This window comes from Saccostrea echinata, unplaced genomic scaffold (genome assembly GCF_033153115.1).
Source record: "Saccostrea echinata isolate AGI-Se365-2 ecotype Australia unplaced genomic scaffold, CSIRO_AGI_Sech_v1 ptg000057l, whole genome shotgun sequence".
Classification (NCBI taxonomy): domain Eukaryota; kingdom Metazoa; phylum Mollusca; class Bivalvia; order Ostreida; family Ostreidae; genus Saccostrea; species Saccostrea echinata.
Window position 1 is genome coordinate 1,875,808 of NW_026889806.1, and position 25,882 is coordinate 1,901,689.

A 25,882-nucleotide genomic window follows, 5' to 3' on the forward strand; every position below is an offset into this window, starting at 1 on the left:
CACTTAAAATCACATTACTTTTAAATTTTGAATTAAAAATTAAAATCAATGCGGTTAAACTTATTCATTTTATTTATATAAACATGATTAAAGTGGTTATTTTCAAAATTTATGATAAAAGTTTGTTTGCATCAACTGTCCTTAATTAAATAGAAATAGTACATTTATAGTTTTTTTTAATTCAAAAATCATTTATAAAATGGAATACTATTTTAAAAATCATGGAACTCTAAAAATGCTGTATTGTAATGTTGATTCAACTTAGAATAAAAACAAAAGATTGAATCAAAATTACACAAAAGACTAAAATAATAAAATTCAAAACAAAATAAATTTTATGTTATCTATGATAAATAAATAAGTAAATAAATGAATAAATAAAAGAGCAAAAGTAATAATTATCATGTCATAATTAATAAATTGATTATTATGCAATACTTATTCTGATGAAGTAAACAGAGTTATCTCTCCTATTCTTCATTATTAGACGTGAGTATTACATGTACCTTGTTTAGAAAGACTCCATGTACAGAAGTTTTTGAGTGTCATGCGTATTTTTTTTTTTTTATCAAGGGTACTAGTCCCAGCTATGTCGTGTTGTTGATTTTGAACTCAAATTTTCATTTCTTTGTATAATTTTTTTTTACACTATATATATATATATATATATATATATATATATATATATATATATATATATATATATATATATTCAAATGATGTCTTGCATAGTATTTTTAATTGTTTTCAACTTACACAATTATCATCATTGTACATTTATATAAGCATTGAAATATTGAGTTTTCGTAGAACCTTGGCGTTCGGTGCTACTCATAAACTTTGAAAGTAAGAAAGAAATAATTTCAATTATTGATATTTTCCCTGTCAAAGTCTTGCATAGTCTGCAAAAATGAGCCAGGATTTGGGTCAACGGCAGTTCTACAAAGTAAATACAAATTTGAGGTGCATGTTTTCCGATAATGATTATTCATTATAATGAGCTATCGTAAGGATCCTCGGGCAACCATTGGATGACACATTACCTTTTTTAGCATTTGAAGGAATGATTTATCATTTCATCGATACTGAAATAAATATATCATTTAAAAAAAAAAATTACGAGGCTAACGAGGACAATTCAATTTTTAATAAATTTCATTATTTTCATGAATTTCCGTCAAAATTTCTATTTCAAAGATTTAAGGTCAAGATCTAGTAAATGACTTTAGACTGTCTTTTTGGTGCTAGATCCATTATGACGTCATAATTGTTTTAAGCTTAATTTTTCCTGTACTTTATTGCTGTAAAAGAATTGTGTAGCAAATGAAGGATTTTCAATGTATTCAATTTGAAATCATGTCAAAAGTAACCCCGATATCTATATTCAATATAATATCATTTTAAAATAGAGGTTAAGAAGAAATGAAAAACCGTTTTCTGAGAAACTGTAGGCAATATTGATGCATTTCTTCTATCTGAGATGGAAAAAACTCCTAAATTTATACCTGACTTTCTTCGTTTTTCATTAAAAATTACTGTTTAAAATATGTTTTTTCGTCTAGTTTATCAAAAAATTATGTCCCGAAACACCCTATTTTTGCAAGCCATATTTGTAAAGGATCATTAAAAGAACTCGTTTCTCAAATTTGAAAAATTTGTAGGCATCTTTCATTTACTAGATCTTGACCTTAAGTGTTGGCTCTATAATATTATCTGTAAATGACATGTGGAATTAAATACAAAGGGTTAATTTGATATGGTTTTGAAAGGGGCTTTTCCTATTAAAATACACTTTGGTAAATTATTTCATTACCAGTTTAAAATAAGTAAGCTTAAACAATGCATAATTTGAGGTATTACAATACTTTGTTCAGAAAATGATAATAAATGGTTCTATGAATTCCTATTGTTCTCATTTTTGCAACGTACATTCCAGACTGGAATCCCTTTAACCAAGTAATTCTGAAAGTGAAGTAATCCCAATACAAGTTTGGCAGCTGTGTCTTAATATCTGTATTGTCAGCAGTCAAGAACCAGCAGTCGAGGAATTGTTTGGTCTTATCTAACTATTGAGCTAGCAGTCTTCTAAACAACTCTTCGAGGAAACTGCCATGTAGGCCGAGGTTTGCTTTGCTCTTAAAAGATTTGAAAAAATGAGCCGGCAGAAGTATTTGACCACAACTCTAGAACAATGAAATCTTACAGTTTAAAAACTTGAAGATGAAATTTTAAGCAAGGAATTCTATTTCTGGAAAATAATTTCCTTTATGAAAGTACACTGAGCAGGAAGTAATATTGCAATAACTGTTAGATGTATTAGAAGTCCAAGGACCTACTGATTGACTCGCTATCAAGGGATGTTATACAACTGTTTAAGGCTAGGTTTTATTATAAAGTAAAAAGAGGCTTGCAATTCTTGTGACCTCATTGACTTAAATCAATTTTTGTTTTCTTTTGTTTCGTTTTTGTTTTTTACTTTTTCAATCTATTTTCAAACATTGTACATATTTCAACTCTAAAAAAATAACCATCCAAACAAAACAGACAATTTGCTATAACAACTCAAACAGTGCTTGATTGTTATTTGCTAAGTTTTAATTTTGCATGGTTAATTCCGGACAATTAACTTACATTAACACAAGATACAATAATGTAAAAATGCAGAATTCAGAAAAAATGTGAATAAAAATCGATATGTAAAGATATATAAACATTCCGAAAATCCTGCGGATTTTTGTCTTAATGAGTAACAGAACATTAACTTTTGTACCGTAAATTAATGTTTATGTCACATTATTAATTACTTGAAGCAAATAGATTCATTTTTGTTGGTACAAGTGATGATACTGAAAATGATGATGAAAATAACAGACAGCATTGAATTGGCAATTTAGTAAGTTTGGATTAAACAAAAATATACGATGGGAAAAAATATCCATTTTAAAAAAAATCAAACATATCCATTTTAAAAAAAATCAAATATATCAATTATACGGTTAATTTTCTGAGATTTGAGAACAAAAAGTATTCAAATGTGTAAAAGTTCCTTTTTTTCTAAAGCAGCAGAATATTTTATTGGCAGCAGAATATTTTAAAGAAGATAAAATAAAAGCAGACTTGAAAATCTGCAAGCAGCAGGATACCAGGGTATTTTTAAGGTACTTTACGAGTTTCTTTTGCATTTATCGAACATACTTTACAAGTTTTTTTGCATTTATAAAACATACTTTACGAGTTTCTTTTGCATTTATCAAACATACTTCACAGTTAATCTATTTTCAATGACATTTCATTGAATCATTCTTAGTGAGAGTGTTCGATAAAAAACAAAATTATTCCATTACGATTCTCTTCAGTTTAAATGGATCATGCATTCCAATGATTAAGTGTAATGGGTTTGACAATTTTCATTAAAAGTTAATAATATTTCGTAGAGTAACGCTAAACATAGTCCTATGGGAGCATTTGGTATAAATAAATGAAAAAGTCTTCGAGATATTATGACGTATGTTTATTCATAAAACATTAAACATAAACCTAATCAAAAGAAATAAAGGATGAGAGAAAATTAAAATAATTTTAAAGTTTACGCACCTTTCTTTGAATCACGTCATAAAATGCATGAAGATCAATTTAATTTAAGAGATGGTATATGTACATTAAAAATTCATGTGTACCCTTGCATCATGTCTCCAACTTTGCTTTAAAAGTAATTTGGCCACTGAACCGAGAAAAGGATATATTGACGCAATGGAAATACCAACATCTTTCGCTAATTATCCCGATTACTCAGTTCAGATATATCATCTCCGTATTTAACTCAATATTTCTTTGTGTATGCATTTTACTTTTCCACAAACATGCAACCAACACCATAGTTAGAAGTCTGAATTGAAGTCTAATGTGCTAATCTCCATTTAATTAATTAATTGTAAAGTGCTGATTGCATGCACGATGTAACAAATTATTTAATTCTAGTATTATTGTGTTTAAACATTTAAAGAAATGAATTTATGATATAAAACAAAAAAATATGAACACTTTATCCTCGATATGAAAATTTTGATAACGATTGGTTAAATTAAGATGCTGGAGGTTTATTGTTTGAATGAGGCGTCATGATTGTTGAGACTTTGTAGAGATTCAAACTTCGGATTTCTATACATGTAAACTTTAGATTGTACTGGAAATAAAACAGACCAGAAATGATAATGATGTGTAAGAAGAACATCTAAGTGAGATAAAATTCACTTACATAATTGGAAGGGGAGAAATTTCAGTGAACTAGACTACAATGAAAGGTAAGAGTTATTTTTGGATTTCTATAATTGTGATGATTTCTAGGTAATTATTATATAAACTTGCTAATGGAAGAAGAACTGAAGATAAAAATATGTATAAATCAAATGCACGGAAGAGAGTGAACTAAAAGAGATTTGATGGTATACCATTTTCCTTTTTATCTTGCATCCAACCATCAATAAAATCACTCTAATTGTGAATATTTATTGCACTGATCTCACAATATCAGTAGAAAAAGCCGAAAGAGAACAAAGGATACAGGGAGCCATCAAAGAGAATAATTAATACATGGTCTTTCAACACAGAAAACAAACGAAACCAGAGTAATCCTTTTTGATATGTGTATAGATTCCTCAGATATATAGAAAATGTCTAGAAAACCGACAAATAAAGTGAAACACACTTGAATGGAACCCCTTACCCTTCCGGGAGAGCATATTCTCCAAGAGCGGTTAATAATTCGAATCCTTCTGTGTCTTCTTCATCATCATTGCTACCATGTGTTTGTTGTGTTCCCTCTGGACTTTGCGCATGCGCATTATTTTGGTCCTTGTGGTGCCCGCCATGATGATTAAGGTGGTGGTTGTGGTGGTGATGGTGATGTTTGCGGGTCTTTGCTCCACTTTTGTTTCCTTTACTTCCTTTGGATGCCTTGGAGCCTTTCGATCCTCCCGATTTTGATTTGCCACCCATAAAACCACCAAATGAATGCTATAACTGTCATTCCATCAATTTTCTATAAATGTCAATAATATCGGGTTCACTACTTTAAAGAGTCGATCATGTCTAGGTTGTATTTTTGCAGGACAAAGCAAGATTCATCGACTTTTTAAGAGACGATTCCATTGGAACACTCAGTGAGTATAGTTCCATATAAAATGCAGTCAGCAATGAGAATGTAGTCAATACACCAAATAAAGACAACAAGTTTCTTGAGGACGGTATAAAGTGGTTAAATATTTATAGCTGAATTCTCCTGAAGTCTTTATTTGATGAATGTTTTCAATTACATATCCAAACTCGGGGCAACACTATCCATAGGTGACCAAATGGGATCTCACACACGCAAAGCCAATATTAGCCGGACATCAAAAGTCACAAATGGTGTTCGTTTATTGCCTAATTTAATTTATACATTTTCATAAATTGTACATAGCCGATATATATGCATAATACGCCACAAACAGACACCCCTTAGGAGGTTAAACATCGAAGACTCCCAAAGACTTTATATCCTTTCTCTTCTTTATATCCTCTGTTGTCTAGTCCCGGACAAAGGGTCTTCCGCTAACAACATCCAGACTAGCGAAACATTTCATAAAACACAAATTTATCTTCAAAAACTGTGGCACGAAAACCTCTTTGGAACAAGTAAATGAAATTATTAAAACCCTTGTGAATTGGTTGAGCATTGAGGCATTTTCATTTGGCAGATGATAAAAAGTCATACTCCATGGCAAGTTAATATTATTTAGATATTTACTTATATAAACGCTAACGAAAGAAAGAAAATATCGACAGATTCTGACTGTTTGTCCAAGTTAATGATAACCATTGTTGATTTATACAAGTCGAATGAATGAAAATAAACACTCTTGATGAGACTAGGTATACACTGCGCTCGTTAATGGCTGCCTAGTTAAAATACACGCATTGTTAATGATAGGTAAAAACCTATACCCTGGCATCATTGGAATAATGCTCCGATAAAGGACTAGGGCGAAATTCGATAATTGGGCACGAAGGCAAAATATTGATAGATTTAGACTGAAGTCAGGTTTTTTGTTCAAATATTGATTGGTCCATTGCATGAACGTTAAGACAAATATTAGGCAATTAACTCGTATTTTATTGAACTTAGAATACTGAACAACACTGATATTCTTCAATTTGTTATAATTTATCGAGAAATTCTTTCATTGACCTAAATATGTTATCTGTTTTCCCCAAAGTGTACATTTATAATTGAAACTATTTATTTAACAATCAACATACTCTTACTAAAAAATTACATCATCATCCTTATCAGAAAAATAAAAATACATCATGATGAAAAAAAATCCATAAGTTTATGGGAAAATGTGCATCCATACTGTCCTCATCAAAAAAAATACGTTACTCCTTGGAGGTTATATTTTCTAACATCACAGTTTATCTTCATCAAATGTTGAGTTTAGGTCTAGACATTATGACTTATCACGCACGTTTCTTGTGCTTTCTGATATAATTTCATACCATTACACATAAGGTCTTTTTGCATGCAACTTTTTCATTCATAATTATACTCAAATAAAGCCTGCTATGATTTGCTTTAGGAATATATACATTTTTCCATCAAGATAATTTTAAACTTTGACAAGTTTACTTCCTTTTGTGAAAATTTAATCATTATTATTTCATTTATCTAAATTATATTGTTTTGACTTATACTTCATTAAATTTGATTACAATGATTTAATTTCATAGCAATTAATTCTTAAAACTTTGATGAAATATCATTTTCGAAAGCTGCAACTGTACTTACAACTCACATTTAGTTTAATTTTAACTTACAGGTTTATGATTTTTCACAGAAATACTACTGTTTTGCGAAAAATAGAAGATTTCTTTGCTATGACGGGTCACATTTTGTATTTGTAAAATCTGTAATAACATATAATCATATAATATATATTATGAAGTTCAATAATTAAAACACACCTCTCTTTTATGTGTAATAGTTTTGCGAAAACACATGTTCTGTTATTTCATTTAAGGTGTTGGATATTACATATATAATAAAAACAATTTCACATTTATATCTGTTATTTATGAAATCTTTTTTCTTAAAAGGAGCTTCATAAATGCAATTAAAATTGGTTGCTGAATTCGCTGCTGTTTACCTAAAAAGGTACCACTTTAAGGTAATCATATAAAGAAGCTGCTATTCATGAAATAGATTGATTTCTGTAAATTAATCTACTTAACAAATCAATAATTAATCAATATTAAAGTGGCTGAAATGCTGGAATATTTCCAGATAGAATGATTGACCCATTCTAACCTAACTTTTAGAATTTAAGGAGTGGTAGAACTAAAATATAACGATATGGAAATAATTAATGAATAACAATATTTCTTTTGAAATTTTTACAATAATTCATGATTGAAGAAGATATTGAAAATTAATTTTATCTTATCAATCACGAGACACGCAATAAAAATTCACATTGATAGTAAGTCTTTAGTTTTGCAAAATATATAAAACATTTATACTTTATCTATTGTTTTTAATAAAGAATCATTACATCCACTGTAACTTTGCATTATATTTTACATTGGTTTATATTTTAACCAACATTTACAGGACTTTTAAGAATTTTCAATATTCTATGCAGATATTAAAGCTTAATATACCAACATTCATCAGACTCATTTTCATTAGAAACCTATTGAACCATTGCCAACGTTGCTCTCCATGGAAATCGCAACGTTGTCATATTTCAAAGGTAAACATATTAAAAAGTCCTTTTAATACTATCATGAGACATGATTAATGCACAGAAATCAATGAACAGGTATGTTATTTGGTCTTCCAATTTTTGATGCATGTAAACTTACCAATACATAGAGGGAAATCGTTATAAGCTCCAGTTTTATAAATTGTCATTAATAGTGGTATAACGGCATAACATCAACTCCAGCTGTAGCTGTACATAGCCCTGTTCCCACTCGATATATTTATCAAGCTATATTTCACATTCTTGGTATCAAACGCATTATTAGTGATGTGACAAAGCGCTACACTATACGTCATTAAAAAGTGCTTGTCCAGGTAGCAAACTGTAGCATATATCTATATTGATCTTCATGGATAACGCGCCGATTTCCTAGACTTTCCCTACTACCCAATTTTACAAGGAGAATCTCCGTATAAAATACACAGCATAAATCTTATATTGGAAGATCAATAATTGGCTCAATTCCGAAGTGACCAGAATGTATATTTCGCTATCACGATTACATCATGTGAGAAATTCATGGAGTGACAACTTCATTTTTCTTTCAGTTATTGACGAGATTATATTTTAATTGGTTAAACATTACCAAAGCAAATTGCGTGGAGATCGATGAATAACAGAACATAGATTATTGAGGATGAAGAGACTGAAAATGGCACACATTTCATCGACTTGATGTAATTAAGATAAACTGGCCATACTCCAGGGGCCTGTTTAGTTTGCATGCCTGTGGTGTTAGTTTTATCTAATAAAAGTAAAATTATCATTAGCAACATGGTAAATCTCTTTCTTAAATGATCCACTTCACGACATTTTTCAACATTCGTCTTGGGTAATTTAATCAGAAAAACAAAATAAGACTTCGAGAAACAAGAGGCCCATGGCCTTGACGGTACCTGAGTATCATCAGATATTTCAAGGCAAAAACCACTTTAGCCCAATTTCGAAATGGAACTCTGAACTCATGTGATAAAAAAAAAATACAGTTTGAGATCATGCAGTCAGTTTATGTTATAGATATCCACGAGTAAAGACACAATTTTCAAACGTTTAACACATTTACAATGTATGACCAATTTAGCCCGAATTAGCGACCAGATCGCTAGATGGTTTGCTAGAGGGTTAAAAATAAATGGTAATAATGTAATCAAATTGTGGTTTTCTTTTTGTGCTCTTTAAGAAATGGAAAAAATATTTTTCAAAATATATGACCAACTTGTTCCCAGCCCTGAGGCCATCATGAATTTCACAATTTTGGTAGAAAGCTCAGTCTTGATTATAAACAAAAAAACAGTCAGCCAGCTAAATGCCAACTAGAAGAAAAGAATATTTTCTTATGATATATTGCATTTCAATATATATAGTCAACGAAGCTGCACACTAACCCCTAAATTATGAATCAAGTGGCAAAAATTCTGGTAAAAAGTTGAGTACTCAGTATAATCATGCACACAGTTTGCCTGTCCATGAGTAAAAACAAGTTTTTCAGATACAATGAATTTTCAATATATGACCAATTTAGCCCCACCCTGGAGCCTGAACTCTGAGTCCCCCGGTCATGAATTGCATAATTTTCATAAATAACTTACTGCCTTTTTATTTTCATGAGAACAGTTTGTTCGATGTACAGCAAGGCCGTAACTACCATTGAGGCAAGTGAGGCAAATGCGTCACTAAAATTTTAGAGTTTTCTGAAAAGTGAAAAAGCTTTACTTTGAACTTCAATTAATCATTTGTGTCTTTGTACTAAATTAATACTTTCAACTTTTGTTTCAATTTCTGTAAATCGATCATCTCACAAGTACGTGCTTCATTATCGTTTAGAACGCATGTAAAAAATAATTCAAAACATGAAAATATTCAAAGATTTAAGTCTTTAATTTACTTAAACCAGGTTTCTGGAACCCACCCTACCCTCTCTGCTCCCCCGAGAACCTACATGACCTACCCTGGACCCGCTTGGGACTCAAATGACTCTCAGATCCCTTGCCTAACTAACAATTTGAGACTAGTTACGGCCTTGTACAGGAGTAGACAAATTTTGAAGATTGCACAAATATTGGTGGTTTTTGCAACATCTAGCACCAGATCGTCAGCTATACCAAAATTTATTAAAATTGATCCAGCTGTTCCAGAGAAAATATTGAAAATATTCAGAAGTTCATGATCGACGGACGGCACACAACACACGACAAGGGACAAAAATCAGATATCAGTATGTCACTAAAGTTACCAGTGATTTACAACGATTTGAAATTAATCTAAAATTATTAAGTACGTATTGACATCAATAAGCAAATCATAACGCTTGGTAAGATCATTGGAATGATGTGATATTGAATACTTAAGAGGACAGATGCTGATATTGCAGAGTTTTAATTAAATACAGATACTAAAAAAAATTCTCCTTAATTTGCGTTATTTAAGTGAAATCATTAATATAATTCAATGGAAAATGTTTTAGCTATATAAAAACTTATAAGTTCGATAACTCCTTTATTATCATAGATATAATCATCTTACAGATAAAAGAAATTCTCGTCAAAACAGACTTTGTGGATGGAACTAAGCAACATATTTTCAGTAATCAATTATGTTAGTTTAATGTATAAACAACAGGAATCAACACATATGGTAGATACGTTAAGTTCTTCTTTTGCAGTGTCGTATATCCTGTGGTTATCAGTGTTTGTATTTATGAAACAGAGTGGCACATATGTTACTAAACTCTAACCAATAAGCCCTTTGTAAAAAGGATTGCATCTTGTATATTGGCAAAAAGCAACTGAAATACAAATGCTTAGGCTATTAAAATCTTTCCTTAATATCTTCACTGGAAATTGGTCACTAATCATTTATTTTAACTAATTTTTAATATTTTTGCTGGCTACTAGCTATATTTTAAAATTTCTATTACTTTAGCTACCTTTTAAGATTTCAAGTTGCTAGTTATTAGACAATATCTGCTACTTTTTAAGAGCAATACTATTATAAAGCTGTTTATTTTCCTGCAGATGTCAATACGCTGGCATATTCCTCTTTTTTTTTTTTACAATGTCACCTTTAAGAATATCTCAAATACCTTAAAATCGTATCAGAAAGGCTATACAATTTAGATACTCCATGTTTGCTCTGCTTCCGATGTGTTTTGTTTCAATGGACTTTTGAGCTTGATTACTTTTCGTTATTTCCACATTTTATTTCAAGTGACAAAATCTAGTCAGTGTCTTAAGTCTCTCGTTGATTAATATTCACTCTAATAGAGCTATAATATTTCCAAAAAAGTGTCAGATTTCGATGTGGTTAGCCTTTGCTGCAAAATAAAGCCGTCATATGCATATTCATACAACCTAGTTTGTACGTGGTAGTAATGGGGCATTGATACAATTACACGAACCCCATTTCAATATTCCACTTTATTTTTAGAAGTTTCAGTGTTTCAAGTGAATTCAAATTCGCAATTTTAACTTCTTAATTCCAGTTACACTGAAGCAGAGTTCATAAAGTATAAATGGAGTGACATATGAGCATTTTCCAACGACAAATGCAGAAAGGTAAAATAAAAGCACATAAAAAAAATTAAGTCAAAGGGTCTGTTCAGGTGACAGGCTTTAGAGTTTTTTTTTCGTTTTTTGTTGCTTGGGAAACGAAATGAAATTTAAAAAAACCCTTCCCTTGCATTAAAACTCAATATAATATAGCGTTAGTGAAAAAAAGCATGGATGGAAACCTAAGAGTCTGACATGCTATTTTGCAATTTACGCTGATACCGAATAGCTATGGTTTAATTGAAACATGCTAAGGATTTTTAATAAATGCCATCTATTTACTCACATTTGGTAAGAATATCGATAAGGAGTTGTAAATCTTCGCTGTATCCCATTCCATCCCCTGACCGAGGTGTAACACCCAAATGTTGGTTCTGAATGAAAACAGGGTAGTCTTGTTTGATTGCATTTTTTCATAAATAAAGCTAAAATTTCAACATTTAAAAAGCCTGTCCTCTCAACTGACCAGGGTACTTCAATATTTTAATTTACTGTACACATTCCCATATTTCTGCCTCAATGTAGATTTTTTTCTCTGAAATGAATATGCATTGAATCAACAAAATAAAAATTGCAGTTTGGGACAATGTGATTTAAACATTGTATAATTGATTTATTTTGAAATAATTTTAAGAGTCTGTATACAAATTCGTTGTGTTTCACGAAAGGATGTACAATTATACAAACAGAAATATGCCTTGTAATGGGAAATATACAATATCACATTCTATTAATACGTATCCAATATACTGATCAAACGCTACCATCTCATGCTGGTCAAAATCTAATATCAGAAGAATAATTAAGCCTGCATACTAGTCTCAATTGCTTGTTGGAACTCGTTATAGCTAAATAATTCAATGCTTTCTGGAGATATCTGTGTCCACTGCTTAATTTGCAAGATTAAAAAAATTAAAATCTGAGGGATAAAATTCAGTAGAAACAGAATAAATGTTTGTTAATTAAAACATGCAAACAACATCATATAATTAAATATCAAAATCAATAATAGACATCGCTTTTAAATAGTTTATCCTTTTTCAAAATTATTTTAGACAAGTCAATAAAATAATAATTTCTCTTCTTTCGGAAGAAAAATGAAATATTTGCGCAAATAGATTTCTTTTCACTTAATTTGTTATGTTTGAATAAACAAAATAAAAACAATCTTTTATTTCATATATTTGTATAACGTAAAAAATGGGTTTCAGCATTCAAATCAGACGCTCTTTGAAGAGCCCTAATATCATATGGTCATACTATAATGAATTTGCAAAACAGTAATTATTTTAGGCAGAAAATTAAAGAATAAACAGAATGAATGCTTAGAATCCTCGACAAAAAGCCTTTCATCATAATTAGTTGTTCTGTTTAGTAGTATTATAGCTTTATTGCGTTATCTTCGCTGTCTATACCATCCCTTTATGCATCTGATGTGAAATCCAGGATAATCAAAATCTTCGTAATTTCCCAATAGATAGAAGGGATTTTGCAGCATGATGATTGTAGTGCAGTCTTTCTGAATTGCTTTTTATTCACTTGTCCATTTGCAGATTTATCAAAATGTGATTAATCTGATAATCATGTACATATTTATGTCGACTGAATGGAATGGGAAAAACTGTTTTTTTAAAAATATTTATTGTTGGGGGAGGGGAGAAAAAGAGAAGTTCCTCTATGAATATGTCCTTTTGTCAATCAATCTCTACGTATGTTCGTGAAAGACCTATAGTGTTTTGGTTTCATGAAAATATTTTTGAGTAGAGCTCAAGAACTAAATTTGGCAACACTAGCTTTCAAAGTTTGCATTTTATTTTGTATTAGTGCAACTTATTAGATTGAAATATATGGACAATACAAATCAGGAGCAGGGCAAACACGGACTTCTAGAACATCAGAAGTGGGATCAGGTGCCAGGGAGAAATGAGCATTCCCTGCTGACCGGTCACAACCGCCGTATGCTCCTTGTCATAATCGGGAAATAACGGAAAAATCCGTCGACAATTCAGTGTGTAAAAAATGGTCTAACAATTAGTATGAAAAAAGTCAGTCAATATTTGACTTAATGATAAATTGTATTCGCTGATAAGATCATTGTATCGACCATAAAACTTACGAAATAATGACTTTGAACGAGACTGTTGATATTCTTGTTTCATCAACTTGTTTATCAATAACTTACCTCGTTTTAGAAATTGTTTATACATAGGGCATGCTTTTGCGTAACGAATCAATTGAGAGATATAAACCCCGTATACAGGTGATAAGGGTATATTCATGCACAAGTAAGGGAAGTTGACGATTGAAAAGTTAAAGTCATCACATTTATCATAAAGCTTTGTTGTTTGGTTACATTATTGTCTTTTTCTTGTAAAATATCCAAGTATGATGACTCAGTGGTATCTTTAATTCCAAGCTCAATGGCATATATCGTGTTGACATAAAAATGGAAATAGCTATTGATAATTGATCAATACGTCGTTGATATATCTAAATGTCGTGTTAAAGGCCATAGCAAGTGTTTTCTTCTTCTCATGTATAAAATTTTGAATAAATTCTGCTTCAAATGAAAACAAAAATAAGTCTGGTAATAACGGGGCGCAATTGGTACCCATGGGGATTCCAACAGATTTTTGGAAAACATAATCTCCAAAAAAGCATCTTTTTAATATCTACTTCAAAGTACTTGTGTGTGTACAATCAGAATGTTTTTTTAACAAAAAAATTTGCATATAACCAATGACAAGGTATGTAAACTTACGAGTTCCACTTTTATTGAAAAAACAGCTGTCAGTGATGTCAAAAAGCCTGAATTTATCATGGTTCTACATGGAGTTAAAAAGTCGTTGGATTTAATGATACATGTATTGACTTTGGTAAAATTTTGTGATTTCAAATTTTCCAAACGTTCCTTGGAATTTTTAAGTCTCAACATCTGATTTACACCACTTCTCGAATATATTGATGCATTGTACTCCTGAAGTTTCTCCTTCACTGCTCTTAATATTTTAGTGGGGAGTAAAGAAAGAGACTTTGTAGAACATTTACTGGAACCCGCTATGTATCATTGATTTTAAGGATTTTTATGAAGTTTCGGAATCCAATATAAATATAGTAATCCAAATTCATTTTGGTTGTTGGGAATATTAAAAATATTCAAAATTGACATATGATTTTGAAGAATTTCCTTCTTAAAAAGGGAGCTATTGGTATAAGTTGGATTACTACTTCTAGAATTAAATCCAAGTTCCTCTAAAATACAATTAAAATAACGAGCCTAATAAACAAAGACAATGTTGTTACCTGCTTTGTCAGCTGGAACCAGTACATACTGATCGTGTAATCTATCTAATTCTTTTTTCACTACTGAGTTATTGAACACATAAGGATAGATGGTTTTCATATTTCCCCTCAGTCGCTTAATGTGATATTTTTACATTCATAATTATGAAATTATGATGCGAATTGAAAGATCACGGTTCCCTTAATATTGGCCCTGTGAAAATAAGTGATTGGAGATATTCGATAACCAGGATCTGTCGAGATATAATGTAGAAACTATAAAGTGTATTGTCAGTTAATTACTCAATTTTGACAGTGCTCCGTGACCCCATTTACGCAGTCTTGAATTTAAGATTATATATATATATATATATATATATATATATATATATATATATATATATATATATATATATATATATATATATATATATATATATATATGCACGTTTTACAACAACTCTGGAACTAACATAACTGCCCTAAGTGAGGAAATATTAACATAGAAAGCACAAAGAAATTCACTTTTACAAAGTTCAACCTCGGATAGGGGCGGAAGTGGGTATCCTTGTAAAAGTGAATTTCTTTGTGCTTTCTATATTAATATTTCTTCACTTAGGGCAGTTATGTTAGTTTCAGAGTTGTTGTAAAATGTGCTTAATAAATAAAATTCATTCATTAAAATGTGTGTCGGTAACGATCCTCTAATAAATCTAATGTTCAAATAACTTTATCTCAATTCCATTCTCAATAACCGTGTAGTGTAGGACAGCGCCGCGAGAATTCCACCGGCATCGAAAGCAAGTCTATTGACCAGTCTAGATGGCCGAGCGGTCCAGCACGCTGTTCCTGTACTGCTAGAAGACAGATTCCGTAGGTCGAGAGTTCGACCCCGGGTTGGGGCGAAAGTGGGAATCCTTGTAAAAGTGAATTTCATTGTGCCTTATATATATATATATATATATATATATATATATATATATATATATATATATATATTAGGGATGTCAAAATATTTATTTTCTTTAGTCGAATATTCGATTGCATTATTCGAACGATAGTCGAATATGTTCGAAACTTTTTCAGAAACTAAAATTTTTTTTCAAACTTCACTGGTACATGACATATTTAACCCCAGATCCGCTTTTCTTAAATATACATCTATCAAAAAGTAACATCAAATGTTACACACAGGTGTTCACATGGACCTAAAATGTGGATAGCATGTTTATATTTACTAATTATAGACCGCTGATTTCTCCAAAATGTATGATTTCCCCGTCAATCATGTTCATAAATTGGTCTGTAAAGTCGGTTTTTAGGAAGCATAAAAAATGACAATACGATATCTTTTTTAAAGCTTATTAAAATGATTTGGGAGGGGGGCACACGATGTCTGGCTGTGATAATGTTAAATATTTGAATATACTTTTTGTACCAATTATCAAAATGTCTTTGAAGTATGTAAAAGAATATTAATTTTATACTAATTATCGTAATGTCCAAACATGTCACGGCTATAATGGGTAGGAGGTATGAGATCAAGTCCATTTAATAATTTTTATAAAGAAAGCGCAGTATAGCGAGATAAATCTATTACAAAAACAACACATTAATTGACAAATAATTATCGCGGAAGTGAAGCATTTCCAATTACTGTACTTTCTATATGTAAAGTCAGCGGTTTTTAATGAGGAAAATTATCCTATCGACTGTGTCTGAGGAAAGACAATTTCTCAATTTTAGAATGAGAATTACACTTTCACTGAATTTATTTATTCGAATGTCGTTTCGTTATTCGATCGTCGGTCCATTCGACTGATAGTCGAATAGTCGACTATTCGTTGACATCCCTAATATATATATATATATATATATATATATATATATATATATATATATATATATATATATATATATATATATATATATATATATATATATATATATATATATATATATATATATATATATATTTGAATTTTTACATCAAAATTATTCGGATTTATTGTTAAAATATTTTTATCAAATTCGATTATAATTATATAATGTTAAAAAAAGTTCTGCCAAAAGTATACGTATTTTTTTAATGACCCTCGTTTGTGAAAGCTTTCTGAGAGAGTGTAGATTCTAAATTAATCAAATCAAGACCCCAGGGTTAATTTAGAACCACAATAGGGGCTAAAAGTTTTACATTGAAATATTTAAGAAAAACTCAAATCTTCTAAAGACAAATTGGACCAGAAATGATAAAACTTATTTGGAAGCTTCCTGAGGAAGTGAAGATTCTAAATTTTTTTTATATTGAAATATATAAGAACAATCTTTTAAAACCTTCTTTTCCATATTTCATTCTCAAGAAGCACTAGACGAGAAAAGATGAAACTTACATGAAGGCTTCCTGAGGTAGTGTAGATTCTAAAATGTTCAACTCATGGCCTCTGGGGATAGCGAGGGGCGACAATAGAGGATCAAATTTTTGCATGGAACTATGTAAGAATTTTTTTTAAACTTCTAAAGAAATACAATAAAATAATTGATTTGCTAACATCCCTACGTTGTATGAATTCAATTTTTTTAAATTATGGACCCCAGATTTGAGTTCCTTAAAATCAGGATCAAAATTTACATTATGCATGTATACCGGAGAAGAATTTTCCTCTCCATAACTGCAAGACCATGTTGGTCATATTGATACTGTAGAGTCCCCTTGTGTGGAGAATAAGACCCCTTAGAGTTAGGATGGGGCCACATTAATGGGGTCACAGTTTTTCAAAGGAATATTGGTATAAAAATCTTTTAAAAATATTCTGCTGGGCAAAAGTGACTCAGGTGAGCGTTGTGGCCTTTGGACCTTTTGAAATATGCAACATAGTTCAAAAATATAAAATACAAGTATAACTAGGCCCGTAGGTAAATGCACTTTATTTTGTATTTCCTCTGGTCAATGAAAATTAATTGATTTGAGTGTAATTACATATAGTTAAACAGCCGATGGTTTACCAATGTCACGAGGGACGTTAAACAATAAACAAACAAACAAATGAACAAACCAATGTCACGTGATAATAATAAACAATCAGATTACTCCACGAGTTTGCCTTGTCTCTCTCGCTCGGTTTCTGCAAACCACCACCTCCCCAACACCACTGTATTTTGATGACAGAGAACTAATTTTGTTGATAATGTTACACATGAATAATTCTGTCAATTTTTTTCAAACCCTAAGAAATTGCGTTTTTTTTTAGCATACACTGTATATTTATTTTCTACAAAGCCATAGGACACAAACACAAACACATGGCCTCGGTTAATTACAGTTACAAGGCCATCGACCTTGCAGGCTCACAAGGCCATCGGCCGATTATACAAGGCCATCAGCTAACCGTGCTAGGTAATCAGCCAATCATACAAGGCCATCCGCCTATCACTCAAGACCATCGGGCGCAAACGGATGCTCATGGCCATTGGCCATTCATACAAGGCCTTCGGCCAATCAAACAAGGCTATTGGTGTTACATATTCTAGACCAATAATGTCCACATTGCTATCTTGAATACAAAAGTTACTCTAAATGAATATCAATTTTCTTTCCTTTGAAAAGCGATATGACAATTTATGGAAAGAAACATTTCTCATAAAAATGTTCTCAAAAAGCTACAAAAATCATTTTTAACATGATGTTTCTTCATGTCGGAAATAATGAAAACATATTAGAAGAAAATTAAACAAAACCCATACATTAAACAAAACCGGATAACTCTCCTTCCCTCACTTTACCTCTGACCTCTGACCTTCAATGAATAACTTTGACGATACGAGTCTAAACTGTAAAATATGTCATTAGGTCAGGACCATCAAATACTTATGGTTTATCAAACAGGTTTGAATACATACCAGTCAATGGTTTCAGTATTATAATCAAGAGACTGCTTTATTTACTCATTTTGTGACCTTACCTTTGAAATCTGATCTCTGTCAAGGTCGTATGGGACTTCAAGATTATTGGCAACAAATATCCAAAGTTCCACCCCCCATTCCAATTAAGCGCATGAGTTATGAAAACTGTACAATTTCATGAAAGATTAACAGACATTAAGATGGACGGATGGACGAACACATGTACAGAGACAAGCAAATATATCTTATCCCTTTCAAGTGGAGACATACATACTATAACTTGAAATAATTCTATTTTTTTTTCATTATATATGAGTACCAAAACTTTCATATACCCTATTTAGTCACCGGTCTTCTGCGAGAAGCACTGACTTTTATAGTCTACGGCTTACTATGGCATTTAAACCTGTGTTATGTACGGAGGTAGGGAAGAAAACCTTACTATTGGTCGTAGGTATGGTGTTAGAGGCAGTAACATGATTTATCGGTATGCAATCAACACAAGTGATAATGGGAGAGAGGATTAAATAACTTAAAATATCTTATTCGTGAGCGAAATATCTCCTTTCAATCCAATTTTCTGAGGGAACCAACAAGGAAGAAAAAAAACCATTCCGAAAGGAAAACTTGGCAGGAGTTGGTCGAGGTGGGAAGGGTGGGGAATAAGGATAGTGTGGTTGTCATTCCCTTCCTAGACAACGTAATATGAGCATTGAAATGCCCATTATTATCGTTTAATTAACTGTTAAGTTAATTATGTATATCGCAAAAGAGCCTCTATATATTGGCCTAGTTTAAATGTAATCTGTTTATTGTAAAAGCCAGCGCTTCTCGCATAAGTCCAGTAGAAAGTCAGTAATTAAGAGAAGGAATGTTATTATGTACCTTCAAACGATAAGAGACATACTTGTATAGTTTCTGTCTGACTTTCTGTCCATCTATCACAAAATCATGTCCGGACAATAACTCAAGTCTTTGATTGGAATGGATTTAAACTGAAGTACTCGTATGTTGATCTGATGACATAAAGGACTGTTACAATCTTGATTCAAGGTCATATCTCAAAGGTCAAAATACTGAGCAATAACTGTCTATCAGTAAATTTGTGATAAATTTAATACATAAGTACACTATAAATGACCTAAGAGTGTTTTATGAATTTGATTCATTGTCCTATCTCAAAGGTCAAAGCTACTGGTTAATTACGAGTAAGTAATGAAATTTTGATACTATCTGAAGTCAAAGTCTTTGAACTTTGGATTAATTACATGTATATACAGGCATTCAAACCCATATATGCTCAAGGACATTTCGCAAAAATATATATCATGGTGATCTCCAGGGATTTAATTGGAAAAGGGGTAGCCATCTGGATGCTGAATATTTTTTTCCTCAAAATGTTTTCCGTGTATCATCGATGATGTGGGCTTTCGGTGGAATAATATAGGTTTGAATGTATAAATTGTGAATCTTTACAAAACAAGAAATACATTGTCTTATCCCGCCACACCCTTAAAATGCAAAAATTAAAATGCCTAAAATGCTAACTTACTCATATGATTTGTCAAAAATAAATAAATAAATAAATAAATAAATAAATAAATAAATAAATAAATAAATAAATAAATAAATAAATAAATGTCCTAAAGTTTGTTGACCACTAAATGATCTGTTGGTATATTTTAAAATGTTTACAAATTAAATTGAGTTTCTTTTCTTACAATAGAAGAAATATAATGTCTAACCCCACCACACCCTTCAAAATGCAAAAACATTTAAATGCCAAAAATGCTACCCAACTCATAATTCAGTTCATATAAATTCTGAATGTTCTCAGATATAGTTTTCACACCACTTAACAATCTGTTGCTACCAAGTAAAATGTTTATCAAATGAAATAACATCTTTCAAAATGCAAAACTTTCAATGCTCCCCTACCCATAGAAGCTGGTTCATTTTTAATGTCTTCAGATTTGGTTTTTTATGGATAAAATGAATTGATGTTACCGAATTTAGTGATTTTTTCCTGTTATAACTGGGTCTTTCACTTCAAATCACGAGATATCACCCAAACTCTTTGTTCTGAATTTTTGATTTGATTTATCTTTCAATTAAACTAAATTATACGCCTTTCTCTATGTAAAGTTATCGCTGTTCACCTACATATTATGTATTTTCTATGAAGGATCGTTTTGGTGTTTACAGCCATTAAGTGATATGACCTAATCCAGTAAGTGATATCAACTTACTGTGATATCACTTATTTGAATAAGTGATATCACCTATTCAAACTATGTATAAAAATATCTGCTCTCAAAACTATATACATGTATATGTATGTACTGCATAAATTTACCCTTTTTATGAATGAAATATGGTGATAACGAACAGTAATTAAGTTCAAAAGTCCATCAAAACAATACAAATCGGGAGCAGAGCAAATACGGACCTCCAAAAAAAAAATTCAGAGGTTTGGATCAGGTGCCATGGAAGGGAAAACATCCCCTGCCGACCGGTCACACCCGCCGTGTGCTCCTTGTCATAAAAGGGAAATAACGGAAAAATCCCGCGACAATTCACTGTGTAAACAATGGTTTAACAATAAGTATGATAAACGTCAGTCAGCATTTGACTAAATGATAAATTGTATTTGCTGATAAAGTTATTGTATCGACCATAGTACTTGAAAAATGATGAGTTTAAACGAGACTGTTGATATCAGTGTTTCATCAACTTGTTTGTCAATAGATTACCTTGTTAAAGAAATTGTTCGTATTAGAGCATGCTCTTGCATATCGAATCAACTGTGAGATTTAATCCCCATATGCAGGTGATAAAGGTATATTGCTACATAAGTAAGGGAAGTTGACGATAGAAAAGTTGAAGTCATCGCATTTATCATAAGGTTTTGCTGTTTGGTTAGCATTATTGTCTTTTTTCTAGTAAAATGCCAAATCTGAAACAGATGTGTCAGACTCTGTGGTGTCTTTTATTTCAAGTTCACTGGGATATATCGAGTCGACATATGAATAGAAGTAACTATTGTTAATTGATAATATATCGTTGATATATCTAAATGTCGAGTCGAAGGCCACGGTAAGTGTCTTCTTCTTCTCAAGTATAAGTTTTTGAATAAATTCTGATTCATATGAATACAAAAATAGTTCTGCTCATAACGGGGCGCAATTGGTAGCCATGGAAATTCCGACAGATTGTTGGAAGACCTGATCTCCAAAAACTACATAGATATTGTCAATCAGAATCTCAAGAATCTTTTTAATATCTACTTCAGAGTACTTGTGTTCACAATAAAAATGTTTTTTTAAGAGAATGATTTTGCAAATGACCAATGGCAAGGTAAGTAAATTTACGAGTTTCATTTTTATTAAAAAGGCAGCTGTCTATAATGTCAAAAAGCCTGGACTTTAATTTATCGTGCGGAATGGTTGTATAAAGTGTTGGAAAGTTTTGATGTTATTAATTTTGGTAAAATTCCTTTAGCTTCCTTTGAGATTTAAAGTATCCTCATCTGATTTACACCAATTTTCGAACACATTGTTGTACAGTACTCCTTTAGTTTCTCCTTCACTGCTGTTAATATTTTATTGAGGAGTAAAAAACATTTCGAATGAGTGATATCACCTATTAATTTCAAATAGCTGATATCACTTATTCGAAAAGGTGATATCACCTATTGGAATAAGTGATATCACCTTTTTGAAATAAACAGGTGATATTACCTATTTGAATAGCTGATATCAACTATTTGAATCACTAAATTGCAATCAATACCAAAAACGGCGCCTCATACATATAATTTTCCGACATATCAGAATAAGAAATGGCATAAACTTAATTTAACTTAGTCTACGGAGTACAAATACCTTTTAGATATTGATTTGTACCTTTTATATTGAGTACATGGAAAAATATTAATAGCGGCAAAAACACCTGTTTCTGTCATAGAAAAGGTTAATTAACAGAGGTGTGGGAGAAGGAGGGACAGAGAGGCTCAATATCATTATAGATCCTTCTGAATCATTCATAAATTATTTCTAGAACATCTAGAGTGAAGGATAGGCTGGTGATTTATTAAAAATAGAAATACGACACTAATTAAAGCCTTACCTGCTTAGAATATGCATCGTATCATGATCATTCTATCTTACTGCCAACAAAAGTTCTAGGAATTCTTGACATTCTTTACTCTTATTTTGGACCATATAAAATTTATACAACGTTGATGAGCCATAAGAAACACCATCTTTTGATAATAACACATTTTTCAATCAATAATGTCAACAAACATAGTTTACATTTATAGCATCGATTGAGTTTTCATAATCTCTATAACTTAAAACCTACGCTCTAAAATGTTCAATTAACATGCGTCTACGAAACACGCACTCAGAATATTTAAGTTGAATTCGATATTTTCTGTATCAGAGAGGGAATTTGAAATGAAATCAAAATCGTTAAAGCTTAATTCTCTTGACTTCATGTCTAGGCATTATATACATTCCAACGGTGGTGTAAATGTAGAATTTATTACTTTATTAATCTTTCATCATTAAATAAAGATACCAAACAAGGATGGTGTTTGATGAAATAATGCATTCACTTTTACGATGTGTTGGCCAAGCAGAAGTTAATAATTTTGGCGCCATGGAATGACATAAGAAAGAAATGTATCACATTTCTGTCTCATCATTTTGACACAACATCTAATCCGAGATGAAATGGATCTTTAACTTGCAAAGCGCATAAAGAGGCAAATAAAGAAGCCTTTTTGAATTCACGTCACCATGGTTACAACTCTTTATGCAAAGTTCTACATTGTACGCATAGTGAAATATTTAAAAGGGAAGTATTCCAATTTGCTGGAGAGGTGATAAATTATCAATCAATAACTTTTAGATACATGTACCAGTAAGAGTTACCGATCCTTAAAAACAAGGATGCTAGCGAGTTTTCTTTTTTCCCCAGGTCAACAGTTGTATCTTTATTACTGCATATAATTTTTTTTATTGATATGGCGATGTGGTAAACTATGAATTTTCTTTGATTTTGTGGAAGTAATGATTAATGTGTATATAAGGTTTTCATTATTCAAATTTGTTAAGTAGATGAATTGATTCCAACACTGTCCATTTATCGAGCTATTCAATTAACTATTATACTACTTTACAGGAGAAAGTTTTGTTTAATGAATTTTTATTCTCCTTAGCATAACAATATATAGTGAAAAATTATACTGTTCTAATATGTAGGCTTGAGATTAAAAAAGTGGTGCTTGATACAGTCAGAAAATAGATACAATCAAGGGAAGCAACTTCCGTAAGAAATCATTCCAAAACCGCCTAAATATTTTTCACTTGGTAAACAGGAAATTTATGTTACCATAGTGATACATTCTTGTTGTCTTAATTTTGATTTTAATGTTCTTGGTGAATGAAGACAAGTATAAGACACATCATTTTTTTGTTCTTCTGCTAGTAATAATCAATTGCTAGAAATAATTTGCTGATAAAATATTTAGGTAAGTTGAGATGAATGTCATTGATACTCGTCTTTTTACACAAGGTTAGCGACACGTTCATACATACTATTTTAGCTGCTTCATATCTTTTGCAGTTCATACATTTTTATCTACTCTTAATAGATTCATCTGATTTGTAAAATTTGTTCTTTAACACTTAATACTTTTTATATAATATGGATTTTCATTGTCTCAGAATAAGAGTTCTACATTTACGAAGAAAAGAAAAATCATTGCATGATTTAAATACTAAAAAAATTATATAATATTCCTGTATATTATTTCACGACTGTTGTATGAAATATTAATTAAGGACATGAACTCTAAGTATTAACAAATTGTTTCTAATCCTTTTTTTAGTATACAGTACAATAGTTCCAATCAATATTTTTTTATCCTTCCAATTTGACATTTACCAAACAATTAGTTAATAACATTCTGAGTCAAGGTTTAATTTCCTCCCGGTGAACAATCCGACATGATGACAAATTGCTGAACACAAAAGTTATTATTCTTTTGTCCATTTTTCATAAATGGTATTTTTACAAAATATTGGATACCAAAATTCTTCAACATTTCAAAATATATAGCATTAGTCCTGGACTAAAAGACCCTTTACAATTATTTCTACAACTATTTCTATAAAATCTCTTCTTTTTCTTTTTAAATTTTAATGAAAAAATAATCAACGGTTGCCACGGCATTAGAAAAAGGGTTCTTTGAATTTATTAGTTCCTCTCTTAAAATATCGTAATTGAATGTCATGTAAAATATAAAAAAAAATAGGTATTTGAGGGAATTTATCTAAAATTTGTGAACATCGAAAAAATATGAGATTGTTGAACTCTCTAGAATGGATTTTCATTGTCTCAGAATAAGAGTTCTACATTTACGAAGAAAAGAAAAATCATTGCATGATTTAAATACTAAAAAATGAGTGCTGCATACATGTCACACATTGGTAAAAACAATAATATAATCAAATGAGTGGTAAACAATTTACCACATATTTACCCTTTATCCAAAGGATTTCAATAACTGATTAAATAATTTTCTTATCGAAAGTTTTTTTTATCAGCTCCCCCCCCCTCCCCCGAAAAAAAAAAAAAAACATTGTTCTTTTGTTTTATATAGAACAAGGAAGTCGGAGAAAAAATAAAATGAGTTAATATTTAAAAACAAGATGTGTTTATGAAAAACTGATGCCCCCGTATGGCAGCTTATGGCGAAGGTTAAAGTTTCTCAAAATGCAAGTCAAACTCTAAGGTCAAGAGATCAAAAATGTTGTTACCCAAAGATAGAACATGTGTGAATGGATATACCTAGTAAATTTGAAAACCCAAGCACCAACTTTAAAAGTTACGGTCAAGGTTGATGTTTTCTAAAAGTGGGCCAGACTCCAAGGTCAAGGTGAAAGGGTCAAAATTAATGGTACGCAAGGGAAGAAGTTACTTAAGAACATAAAAGCCCTCGCACCAACTGTTCAAAAGTTATGGCCAAAGTTTGGGTAAACTTCATGGTCAAGAGGTCTTATATGTTGGTACCCAAAGGAAGGTTTTGTCACAAGGATTACACATGTGAAATAGGAAAGCCGTAGCTCCAACCAATCAAAAGTTATGGGCAAGGTTAAAATTTTTGCGGGCAGAAAAACAGGCGGACGGACAGGGCATAAACTATATACCCCCGAAAGAAACTCCAGTGTACGGAAACCATATCGTAAAGGACATATGCATGGCCGTAGGAACCGGGGGGCACGGGGGGCGTGCCCCCCCCCATAATTTTGCCGATATATAGATTACTATAGAAAACAT

General features: G+C 31.2%; 1 protein-coding gene across 3 annotated transcripts in view; it reads right to left on the bottom strand.

The window, feature by feature from the left end:
• Window positions 1–25,882, bottom strand: part of LOC133174129 (innexin unc-9-like) — a 63,744-nt gene that overhangs the window by 20,144 nt on the left and 17,718 nt on the right. The window contains exon 1 of one of the 3 annotated variants that reach the window (XM_061309179.1): window positions 7,903–7,997. The exons of 1 other annotated variant lie outside the window; for it this stretch is intronic. In XM_061309179.1, the coding sequence (XP_061165163.1) occupies window positions 7,903–7,910 (8 nt within the window). In that variant the 5' untranslated portion in view covers window positions 7,911–7,997. Of the gene's footprint in view, window positions 1–4,723; window positions 5,507–7,902; window positions 7,998–25,882 lie in introns of those variants that run through there. One more of the 3 variants, XM_061309175.1, reaches the window with a different exon arrangement.